We start from the raw sequence: 13,079 nt of genomic DNA on the forward strand, positions 1-13,079 counted from the left end.
TTTAAAGTATTAATGCCGAAAGAATAGCAAAAAGCTGATATATATACATATATTTTAATATATATGTTTATATATATATTAATATATTTGTATATATATAAATATTCATATATATATGTATACATACATGTTATTATATATTACATATTTATATATATATATTAGTATATTTAATATATATATATAATATTGCTACATGGTGATGTTACCTGTTAACAGTCTTATGGAGCCACAGGGGACTTATTTTTCATAAAGTTATGATGAATATAGACGATCTGTCAGACAAATGTTGTTTAAATGCTGTTTGTTGTTATTCAGACAAACTCATCGGGCCGGTTCGTTTACAAAAAAAGTAAACGTGTGTACCCATATAGCATGCATACATATCGCATATACATCCATATATATTTATATGTCCCAACAAAAGGAGCAGGAGGGGAAACGAAGGCAATAACAGTCAGTGGAGAACAATGTAAGAACGATAATGACAAAAATGGGGAGCAAACGGTGGAGAAAGGTAGGAAATAAATTAGGAAAATTTAATTATGGCCACTAAATTATGTTTGGGGTAAAAACAATAATGCAAGAATGTAAAATAAAAAATATTTGGCATGCGTTTTTTAGACCCACACAATGTACACAACAACAATAATAATAATCTTCCATGTGCAAACCCGCCGGCTCTCCGTGGCTCCTCCCAAAGAGACGACTCATAACCGTCATGACGAAGGCAGAATGTTGGTTATTTACATTCAGACATGCAGTTAAAAAACTATAATAATAAACAATAACACACATTTAAAAAGTCCCCCCCCCCCCCTTTCATAAATCCTGCAGTCTTGAACCCAGCACCTCTTGGCATACAAACATGTTATAAAATGTACATCCATCATGTGTTTCCATCCATCAGATATAAGTGGTTTATACGAGAGGTTCAGCATTATGAATATATGATGATTATTATTATTATGATACGCAGCGGTCCAGAGTCTGAGGACGTAGAAACGTTCGGCTCCTCAGACGCAGCTCGTCTTCTTCGTTTGAGAAGTCCGTGATTCCAAAAATAAACATTGTGGATTCTCCTGGACGCTCCAACATCTTCATCTTCTTCATCTTCCTCTTCAGGTTCATGAATGTTGAGAAAAGCAAAAGTTACAGGATTCTAACGCATGCAGCGGTGACTTAGTATGTATGGGTTTATTTGCTGCAGTAGTCTCTCTCTTTCTCTCTCTCTCTCTCTCTCTTTCCCTCTTTCCCCCTCTCTCTCTCTCTCTCTATTTCTCTCTCTGTATATCTCTCTTTCCCTCTCTCTCTCTGTATCTCTTTCCCTCTCTCTCTCTCTCTTTACCTCTCTCTCTCTCTCATGATGTGATTTTACAATATGGTATAAAGTTGGACGTTTTGTTTCTTTTTTCTTTTCTTGAGCTCTTCGTTGATTTCGGCTTCACGGTTCATTTGTGAGTCACTGGAGGAGAAGAAGAAGAGGAGAAGAGACATCGTCACACTCAGCGTGAACACACACACACCAACACACACACTCACAGTCAGCGTGAACACACACACACAGTCAGCGTGAACACACACACACACACACAGTCAGCGTACACACACACACACAGTCAGCCTGAACACACACACAGTCGGCGTGAAATCACCGGCACATACACATACACACACCGTCAGCATGAATATTACTCCGACTAGTGCAGCTCAAGTGTCGAAGGCTCTTTGTAGCACACGCACACACACACACACTGTAAATGTGCTGAGTGTCATCTGTCCTCCTGTCGTCGAGAGGCAGTGTCACCTGTTGTCAGAGATGTGCTCGCTGTGGGCGGACATGTTTGTATTCATAAGTCATCGTCGCTCTGCACTCGTCACTAAAGTATACTGTTGGTGAAAATGAGTCTAAAAAGTGTCCCAATTTATTTTTAAATGCTCCTGGATTTCAGTCAGTGGGGGCAAAAAATACCCCCTAAAAAAAATGATGTAAATGTTTCTACCCCGACGATGATGACGAAGATGACGAAGACGACGTACCTGACACGGAGACGTAGACGACGATGACGACGACGCCCAGCACGATGGACACGATGCTGAGCAGGCGGGCCAGGCGGCCCAGCCTCCGGGCGTCGTCCACGTCGCCCACCTGGAGGCTGTTTCTGGACTGGAGACACACAGGAAAGCGTCATGTGATCACGTTTAATTTTAAAATCTCGATCATGTGGCCGAACTGTTTTGATGTTTGAACAAATTGGTTTACCCAAAAATTTCTTGGGTTCACAAAAGCAGTGAAATATATGAATAAAATGATAGATACATGTAAGTTAATGTCTAAAACCAAATGTGTTATTTTATTTATTATAATAATTATTTAGATCGTTTTTTATTTATTATTATTATATTTTTTATTATATATTTATTATTATATATTTATTATAGGTTTTTATTTATTATTTGTTGTAGTTTTTTATTTATTATGTATTATATATATATTGTATTATATATTTATTATAGTTTTTTATTTATTATTATTATTTATTAGTTTTTTATTTATTTTTTATTATAGTTTTTTGAGTAGAAATTCACCAAAATGATAGACATGTGACTGAGAGATGACGTCATGCTGCAGTTGAAGCTTCACGTGCTGATGATGATGGAGGAGCAGCTGTCCGTGGTGCTGAGTGTTTGAGGCCTCAGCTCTGAGGTCACGACCTCTCACTCCTCTCTCTTTATGGTCGCTTTATTTCTGTCGGTGCTTTTCTCCATAAAGATAACGTGGTAAACAGAATAAATAAATACTACGCCTGTCTTGTTTCCCTGAATCTCTTCCCAGTTACTTCATCCCTTAATTTTCCCATGAGCCCCTCTGTTGTCAGATCCTGCAAACTACTTTTAAAATACACCGATGTTGCGATCTGTTTATATATATATATTTGTGAAAACACTATATATCTTTATTTTATTTATTTTGTTGTTGGTATTATTCTTTTATATTTATTTAAGTTTTTCTTTTTGTCATTTACTGGGGGTTTTTTAAACTGGAAAAAATAAATAAATGAAAAGTTTTAAAAATTAAAATAAAACAGTTTAATAATTTAAATAATGTTTAAAAATACTTCTTCCTGGGTTTTTTTTTACGGATCTTGTAGAGTGTGTGTGTGAGTTTGTGTGTCTTTGTATGTGTGTGTGCATCCATCATGCAGAGTGAGTCAGTGTGTGTGTATGTGTTCGTATGTGTGTGTCTGTGTGTGTGCATGTAAGTGTGCGTGCGCACGTGCGTGTGTATATGTATGTGTGTGTGTGTGTGTGTGTGAGGTATCCTACCACTCAGCTGATGTTCGTCTGTATTGATTCACACTAAGAGTCTGAGGCTCATCTTTATTTTCTGAATGGGAAATTCTACCCCCAAAAGTGTCTTTCCCGGTGTGTATTGCACACACACACACACACACACACACAGTAAGTCAGTAAGTGCTTCCCTTCTGTGTCATGAATAATGGAGGCAGCTTCATCCTGATGCAGCTCGAGTGTCTCTGATCATTACGATCACATTAAAACACTTTATTTACATTTATTTAAACTTCCAATAATCACTTTCAACTTGTGTCAATTGTTCTTTACACTTTTACTTTTACGAGGATCATTTTTAAAAGTGACTTCCTCATTTGTTGTTTTTAAAAAAAAAATTTAACTTTCTTACCTTTAGAAACTTTAAAACATTTTTAAAAAAGTGTCAAAAGTCGTGTAATTTATAATTAATAAGTTAATCCTGTCCAAGACGAGCCGGCTGCTCTCTGCTCTGCTCGGCTGCTCTCTGTCTTGTTGAACTCAAATCTCCATTAAAATTGCAAAACCACTCAATGCGGTCACATGACCAAGATCAAGTTGGCTCCGCCCACATTCTCGGGGCTGTGAAGCAGCAGCAAAGACATTTATATTTTATTACACACGGAGGTTAAAAACAGTTAAAACAACAACTAGGCTGTTAGAATAACCTCGTTTATCGAAATAAACCCGGCACACGATGCCCAGTTTAGTTCAAGGCACAGATTGACACATAAAGGAAACCCCCGTCATCAGGAGATGGTTTGTCCCGATCCGTCAAAGCTTTTAAAATCATTACCAGACAATAATATTAAAATATTTCAAAATGACATGCACATTTAGTTCTTTACTACTTCGATGTGATGAACAGCTGAAGTGAGTTAGTAATTTAGTAAATTAGTAACTTAGTAACGTGTTAACACGTTAACGTGTGTTAAGGAGCACGACAAGTCCAGCTGAATGGGGGGTGTTATTAGTTTTGCTCTTTTTAAATCATAAACTAAATAATAAAGTTGTTCTCATAATCTTATCTGACTTTAAAAGGCTGCGATCACTTTTGGGTAAAAAAAAAAAAGAGTGTATGTGTGTGTGCGTGTGTGTGTGTGTGTGTGTATCCATCATGCAGAGAGTGTGTGTGTGAGTGTGTGTGTATGTGCATGTCATATTGTTTTAGGATGCACTGAGTACCTATATCTCCTCTTTTTTCTCTCCTTAAGGATGAATGTTCATCTCTCAATCACACGTTACTCACTCTGCTTTCTCCCCGGAGTCCTTTTGACTTCACGTCTCATGGGGCCATCGGACCCTATGAGACGACATAGATCCTATCTGCCTGATGGATCATCGAGGTCTGGGTCGTGGAATTCCTGCTCCTGACTACGCCACTGTCCTGTTGAGACTCCTCCCACTGTTGAGACTCCGCCCACTCCTCCTCCCCACCGCCATCTGCCTGATGGATCGTGGAGGTCTCCATCGTGGAATATGCCTACTATGAACTATTCATACACTCTGTCACATTCATTGAATGTATTTAAACTCTAAATCTGTCCTTCTGGTCACATTACATCTATTGCATCTGTCCATCCTGGAGAGGGATCCTCCTCTGCTGCTCTCCTGAAGGTTTCTTCCCTTTTTCCCCCCTGAAGGGTTATTTGGGAGTTTTTCCTGGTCCGATGTGAGGTTTTGGGGCAGGGATGTCTATGTGTACAGATTGTAAAGCACTCCGAGACAAATTTGTAATTTGTGAAATTGGGCTATACAAATAAACTGAATTGAATTCAATGTGTAAAAAAAATAAAATAAACTATGTTTAAAAGATGTTGGGATATATATATATATATATGTACACTACCGTTCAAAAGTTTGGGGTCATCCAGACAATTTCGTGTTTTCCATGAAAACTCACTTTTATTTATCAAATGAATTGAAAATTGAATAGAAAATATAGTCAAGACATTGACAAGGTGAGAAATAATGATTAATATTTGAAGTATTAATTTTGTTCTTCAAACTTCAAGCTCAAAGGAAGGCCAGTTGTATAGCTTATATCACCATCATAACTGTTTTCAGCTGTGCTAACATAATTGCACGGGTTTTCTAATCAGACATTAGTCTTCTAAGACGATGAGCAAACACAATGTACCATTAGAACACTGGAGTGATAGTTGATGGAAATGGGCCTCTATACACCTCTGGAGATATTTCATTAGAAACCAGACGTCTCCACCTAGAAGAGTCATTTACCACATTAACAATGTATAGTATGTATTTTTGATTAATGTTATCTTTATTGAAAAAACAGTGCTTTTCTTTGAAAAATAAAGACATTTCTAAGTGACTCCAAACTTTTGAACGGTAGTGTATATATATATATAAAATATATATATATATATTTTAATACATATAAATATATGTACATATAAATATATATGTTCATATATATATATATTTAAATATATGAATATATATATATATAAATATATGTATTTATTATATGTATAAATATATATATATGAATAAATACATATATATATAAATAAATATATTAGAAAATCTATGTTCCATAATAACAATGCAACGTCCTGCCGGGACGTTGCAGCTGGTTACACGATGGACGTGTCGTGTGCCTAGCAGCCCCTTTCCGTGGAGGACGTAGATGACATCTACCTATTCGGAACTATGATTACAGGATTTCTGCTGTTTGGATTTGGCGTTGCCCTGGTTTATCGGAAAATTAAGGAAACGGTGACAGCCGTTAAAAGCCCCCTAAGGCTGCCCGACGAAATTGGATCGATTTGAAAAATGGGAGGAAAGTGGTGGAATAGCAGGTGCGCAAATTGGATGTAGCTGCTGGAAGACCAAACAATCCCAATCTTATCTGCTTTCGGCTCCCTCAACCAGAACGGGCCTTGGCCAAGGCCGTTACTGGAACAACAACTCCCCTGAAGATCGCTGAAGTGAGAACCTCTCTCATTCCCTTCCCCCTATCCACAGACACCTGTGGTTGTTTTCTCCCAGGACCTTTCAAGGCTATCTCCATGGCAACGACCATCTTGCGGACTGAGAACTCTGTCTGTTGTGGCCTGGGGGAGGACGACATACCAGAACACGCACACACGAACTTTCAATAATACTGATTGCATTCACTACCCCCCTCCCCCCATCCCACGCCTTCGCCTGCTTTTTACCCCCAGTGTGACCGGACGGGGCTGTGGCTGGCGCTGCTGTGATGGCGCCGGACCGGCTGGCTGCTTGTCGGTGCTGGTTACCTTCTGCCCCCAATGGATGGGCTTAGATCACCCAGTTGTTGGATTACCTCCCCCCTTCCTACTCGTTGCAAGTCATGTCTAAAATGTATGTGCTTATGTGCTAAGGTGTTTTTTTCCTGCTCCCACACTGTACCCCTCTCGGGGCATAGTCGGGGGGTTGGTGTTTTTTCTCGCCTTCTTCCCTCATGTTATGCTGTAATCTTTCATCCACCCTTTCTTGTAATTTCGATGCTTTTGTACCTGTACTCTGGCAAACGACAAATAAATATATCAATCAATCAATCAATATGAGCTCCATCTGGTTTTCTCTCTGATTTCACATAATTAGCGACACCAGAGCAGAGTGTTCTCTCACTACATCTGCGCCAATAGATGTCGAATAAGAAGTAATTTACCTACACACACACACACACACACACACACATACACACACACCCAGTGCAGCAGTGCGAGTCCATATTTCACAGGCAGAATCTTGCAGAGCGTGCAATAAACGCTCCCACAGTCTGGGCCGCCCCATTACTGGGAGAGGCCGACTGAGCAGTAAACCCCTCCCCCCCACACACACACACACACACACACATCCCCTCTCCAATCCCCCTAATTGGCTGCACATCTTCTATGTTTCTTTGCCAGCCACCACCAGACTTCTCAGCGGCCAGCTGGGAGTCAGTTTGGCTTCTCGTTGTCGAGCAGCTGGTTGTCGAGTTTACGATTTTTAGACCGTTGCAATTCCCCAACTCCAGAGGAAGAATTATTATGACTTTCTATCTCATAAAATGTAGATACTATCTCATTATTATGACTTACTATCTAATTATTATGACTTACTATCTCATTATTATGACTTACTATCTCATTATTATGACTCACTATCTCATTATTATGACTTACTATCTAATTATTTTGACTTTATATCTCATTATTATGACTTATAATACTATCTCAATATTATGACTGCCTATCTCATTATTATGACTCACTATCTCATTATTATGACTTACTATCTAATTATTTTGACTTTATATCTCATTATTATGACTTATAATACTATCTCAATATTATGACTGCCTATCTCATTATTATGACTCACTATCTCATTATTATGACTTACTATCTCATAATAACAAGATAGTATCTCATAATATTGACTTACTATCTCATTATTATGACTTAATATATCATAATAATGAGATAGTATCTCATTATAAGTAAATGAGTAAATAAGTAAGTAAAGTTTATTTATATTTTGCACTTATCACAGACAAAGTGTCACAAAGTGCAGTTCACTTGTGAATTAAAACTATTTGTCAATAACAGCCAAAACATGTCAACAGTAAAAAGAGAAAAAGTGAAATACACTGTAAAAGATTATGCAAATAAAGAAACAAACCAGATGAAAGTCAGTGCGTACTGTTCACCGTTAAATGTTCCGTTGTTCCTCTGACGTCTCAGAGGTCAAACAACTGACCCCCCCTGAAGGCTGAAGTCTCAGTAATGTGGAAATATTTAAATTATTAAAAGATGGTATAACATTACCAACATAAAAGGGTCATATTGGATTTGTATTGGACCATTTGGGAACAGCGGAGATGACACAAGATCCCCGTGTAAAAAGTTAGCAAACAATAGTTTACATTCCAATTAGTTTATGAATTACACTTTTATTTAATTGAATATTTATGAAATAACCATTTTCAAAGGTTTTTGTAATGGACGCTCATTTAAAATATGTTTAAAACAAATCTCACGTACCTCCCCAAGGGGTCCACGTACCCCCCTAGAGGGTCTTCATGTACCCCCAGGGGTCCACGTACCTCCATTTGAGAACCCCTGTATTAATGCAGACGTCGATAGTTATTTCTTGTATTATTTTGAATTCTCACTGGAGACAGTTCCTAACTCGTCTCTCATTTTCTTCAAGTGAAGCTAAACATAAGCAGCTGACACCCGAACCCCCTAAGAACCGTCCGGGCGACGCCCTGCTGCTGCTCCAGGGAACCACCGGGGTCCTTAGCGGCTCGCAGTTGCTAACGTTTCAGAGCTCACGTTATAACAAATGAGTTAAACGGCTTCCTGCCGTCTGGGGGAACTTCCTCCGCCGCAATAATGCACTTTTTTTTAATAACAAGGTTACCAGAAGTATCCGTTTCACAAAGGGGGCGGGGCTTAACGAGCAGCACGTCGCGTGGTAGTGAAACCGTCTCCTGCTCCGACTCACTGGCACTTATCCCACGTCCCACGAGGTCTCCGGTTCAATTCCTCCCTGATCCACTGAGAGGAAACTCTCTCTCTCGCTCTCTCTCGCTCTCTCTCTCTCTCTCTCTCTCTCTCTCGCTCTCTCTCTCTCTCTCTCTCTCTCTCTCTCTCTCTCTCTCTCTCTCTCTCTCTCTCTCTCTCTCTCTCGCTCTCTCTCTCTCTCTTTCTCGCTCGATCTCTCTCTCGCTCTCTCTCTCGCTCTCTCTCTCTCTCGCTCTCTCTCTCTCTTTCACAAACCATTATGCCCTTGTGAACGATAGTTTCGAGGCCCGTATCTTCTTTCCCTACCCTCAGGGGGAAGGGAGGGAGAGAGAGAGAGAGAGAGAGAGAGAGAGAGAGAGCATGTTGATGGGCTGCTGCCACAAAGCGTGGCTAACTGCTGCAATCTGCCCTCTGCGGAGAAACCGAAGAGACTTCTTCCCTCTCGCCTTCTATCGAATTAGAGGCCGGCTCCGGTTTCTCTCTCTCTCTCTCTCTCTCCCTCCTTCACTTTTTCGCCCTCTGTCATACGCCTCTCTCTCTCTCCCTCGCTCTCCCTCTCTCTCTCTCCCTCTCTCCCTCTCCTCGCATTTCCATTAGCGAGCGGGCCGACTCGTGTCTCCCAGCCGGTTCACGGTCACGTGCTCCGAGCGTCTCGTGATATTCCCCTCGGTGAGTGTTCAGTGGAGTGAGATCTCAGGTCTAATGGGTCCGCTGCGTCGCCTTTGACGTGTTTCTCTGTCGGATGATGGACGGCGTCGGAAGTAAAGTGTGCTGAAAAAACCCCCCAAATGTGCTGGGCCAATAGCAACGGAGCTGCCGACGGGAGTTAAACACCTGAACCCAACAGACGAGGTTCTGATGCCACTCAAAGACTCCTTGGTAAAGTACTGACGGGTACTTCATGCAAAAGTGAAAAAAACAGTCTTAAGTATTGAGATTTAAAGTAAAAGTATTAATACCACACTGTAAAAATACGCCGTTGAAAAATTGTTACTTAGGCCTACTAAAAAATATAGGTATGCCAGGATTTATATAATATATATATATAAATAAATATATAAATAAATATATATATATATATATATATATATATAAGTGCATATACAGGACTGTCTCAGAAAATTAGAATATTGTGATAAAGTTCTTTATTTTCTGTAATGCAATTAAAAAAACAAAAATGTCATGCATTCTGGATTCATTACAAATCAACTGAAATATTGCAAGCCTTTTATTCTTTTAATATTGCTGATTATGGTTTACAGCTTAAGAAAACTCTAAAATCCTATCTCATAAAATTTGAATATTTCCTCAGACCAAGTTAAAAAAAAGATTTATAACAGCTGAGTGTTTGTCAAGGCTCAGGAAACCCTTGCAGGTGTTTCGAGTTAATTAGACAATTCAAGTGATTTGTTTAATACCCTACTAGTATACTTTTTCATGATATTCTAATATTTAGAGATAGGATATTTGAGTTTTCTTAAGCTGTAAGCCATAATCAGCAATATTAAAAGAATAAAAGGCTTGCAATATTTCAGTTGATTTGTAATGAATCCAGAATGCATGACATTTTTGTTTTTTTAATTGCATTACAGAAAATAAAGAACTTCATCACAATATTCTAATTTTCTGAGACAGTCCTGTATATAAATATATATATATATAAATACATATATAAATACATATATATATTCATATATAAATGCATATATATATACATAAATAAATATATATATATATAAATATATATATAAATAAATACATTATTATTGATGTGTTTTCATAGCTTAACAGTATATATGTGCAACCATAGTGACGATTAACGAGCTACACACACTTTCCCGATGCTAAATCACAACACAGATCCGATCCCATTGGACCTCCTCACCACTCAGTGTGTCATGCTCACACCTAGAAAAAGTCCAAATTGCGGCTTCGATGTCGACGGAGCCACGAAGCTCTCGCTTCAACAACAAGTCGGCCATCTTTCTGCTGCCGACCTCACCGCTGCAGAGCGGGACGACAGCGGGGCTTCAGGAGCTGATCTGGGATCAGCATTTCCTGCATGAAGTATTAATGGAGCGTCAGCATCGACCCGCAGCCGAAGCCTCGGCACCGGAGGCCGGAGATGTATCGAGCTCCACGTAGGCGCGTGTGTGTGTGTGTGTGTGTGGGTGTGTGTGTGCATTCCGCGGAATATTCAGAGTTCATCCGGGACCTTTGATCACAATTATTTACACTCAATGCAATATGAGGATTTTTTTTTTTTCGGATATGAGGATATACGTCAATGCGCTGAATTTAAAAAAAAGAAATAATATTAAAAGAATTGTTCCGTGGAGTTTTGTAACACTTTACAGCTGAGGTTTTTTTGTTTGTTGGTGGAATAGATTTTTATAATCTTTTTTGTTGTTGTATGTTTTAGTAAACGATAATAAGTCCCACAAATTGGGTAAAATATCGAAAATTAAAACGGTGACTATTTTTGGTAGTTGAATATTAATTGTGATTTACAGCCAATACAATGATGTCTTCTCTAAATGTGAAGTGTGGCTGCTTCTCTCACTTTTATACTTTATGGATTGAAGTTTTTACCTTTTTTCAATACACAATAAACTATTTAAAATCTTCCAAATCTGATGATTGTCGCAAGAAGTTTGGTGACCGCTCTTCTAGCGAAGGGGAAATATTTCTCCTAAATATGCACTTTCACTTTCTTCAAACATCAAAATGATGTATGGCCAACTGTAAAAAGTAATAAAACTGATTATTTTGCTATTAAACTTATTTTCAAATATGAGTTTATGAAGTTGGAAATGAGAGAGTACAGTCTATGAAATATAGACAATATTTAGTTCTCTTATGCGGTCTCTCCATCATATATTTAAGGATGCTGCATATATATATATATATATACACATATGTATATATATACATATTTATTTAAGGATGCTTCATGTACATATATATATTTATTTAAGGATGCTGCATTTCTATATATATATACACTACCGTTCAAAAGTTTGGGGTCACTTAGAAATGTCTTTATTTTTCAAAGGAAAGCACTGTTTTTTCAATAAAGATAACATTAATCAAAAATACCCACTATACATTGTTAATGTGGTAAATGACTATTCTAGGTGGAAACGTCTGGTTTCTAATGAAATATCTCCAGAGGTGTATAGAGGCCCATTTCCATCAACGATCACTCCAGTGTTCTAATGGTACATTGTGTTATCGCCTTAGAAGACTAATGGATGATGAGAAAACCCGTGCAATTATGTTAGCACAGCTGAAAACAGTTATGCTGGTGATATAAGCTATACAACTGGCCTTCCTTTGAGCTTGAAGTTTGAAGAACAAAATTAATATTTCAAATATTAATCATTATTTCTAACCTTGTCAATGTCTTGACTATATTTTCTATTCATTTGATAAATAAAAGTGTGATTTTTCATGGAAGACACGAAATTGTCTGGGTGATCCCAAACTTTTGAACGGTCGTGTACATTTATTTAAGAATGCTGCATGTATATTTATATATATATATATATACATACATATTTATACATATATATATTTATTTAAGGAGGCTGAATGTACATATTTATATGTATATATATATATATACATATTTATTAAAGGATGCTGAATGTACATATATATATTTATATATTGTATATATTTATTTATTTAAGGAGGCTGCATATATATATATATATATATTTAAGGATGCTCAATATATATATATAATATATATATATATATATATATATATATAATATATATATAATGATGTATTCAAGGATGCTGCACTCACCATGATGGAGTACACCAGCGCCACGATGCTGACGGGCCACACGGGGCAGAAGCACGACAAGATGACCAGGATGAGGTAATCCTTGGGCTTCGGGGTTTCCTGCACGGCGGCGTTCCCGGTGGAGGAGCGGCTCAGGCTGGCCCTGGACGGCGAGAGAGAGGCGCCGGCGCCCAGGTGCCCGGCGGAGCCCGACCTCACGGCGCCGCCGTGGCCGTTCAGGTCCGCCTCCTGCTGGCTCTTGTCCACGTCCATGTTGACGGTGAAGGAGGTGGACATCTTCATCCCGTGTCCCGCGGGCTCCGTGGTCAGCGCCAGGAGCTTCTCCGTCTCGTGGGGGGCCGCGGGCCGGGGGCCGCCTCCGCCCTCGCTCAAGTTGGACTTCAGGAAGTCGGTGTCCGTGTTGATGGCCATGGTCGGGTCTCAAA

At 38.8% G+C, this 13,079-nt stretch overlaps 1 protein-coding gene across 1 annotated transcript; it reads right to left on the reverse strand.

Moving 5' to 3' along the window:
• Positions 1-1,167: 1,167 nt before the first annotated feature.
• Positions 1,168-13,079, reverse strand: trarg1a (trafficking regulator of GLUT4 (SLC2A4) 1a). Its single transcript, XM_056441437.1, has 3 exons — positions 12,655-13,079; positions 2,041-2,167; positions 1,168-1,465 (listed from the first exon to the last, which is right to left on the reverse strand). Exons 1-3 carry the CDS (start codon positions 13,063-13,065, stop codon positions 1,452-1,454), a joined length of 552 nt encoding a protein of 183 aa, XP_056297412.1. The 5' UTR covers positions 13,066-13,079; the 3' UTR covers positions 1,168-1,451.

This window comes from Pseudoliparis swirei, chromosome 20, assembly GCF_029220125.1.
Source record: "Pseudoliparis swirei isolate HS2019 ecotype Mariana Trench chromosome 20, NWPU_hadal_v1, whole genome shotgun sequence".
Lineage (NCBI taxonomy): Eukaryota > Metazoa > Chordata > Actinopteri > Perciformes > Liparidae > Pseudoliparis > Pseudoliparis swirei.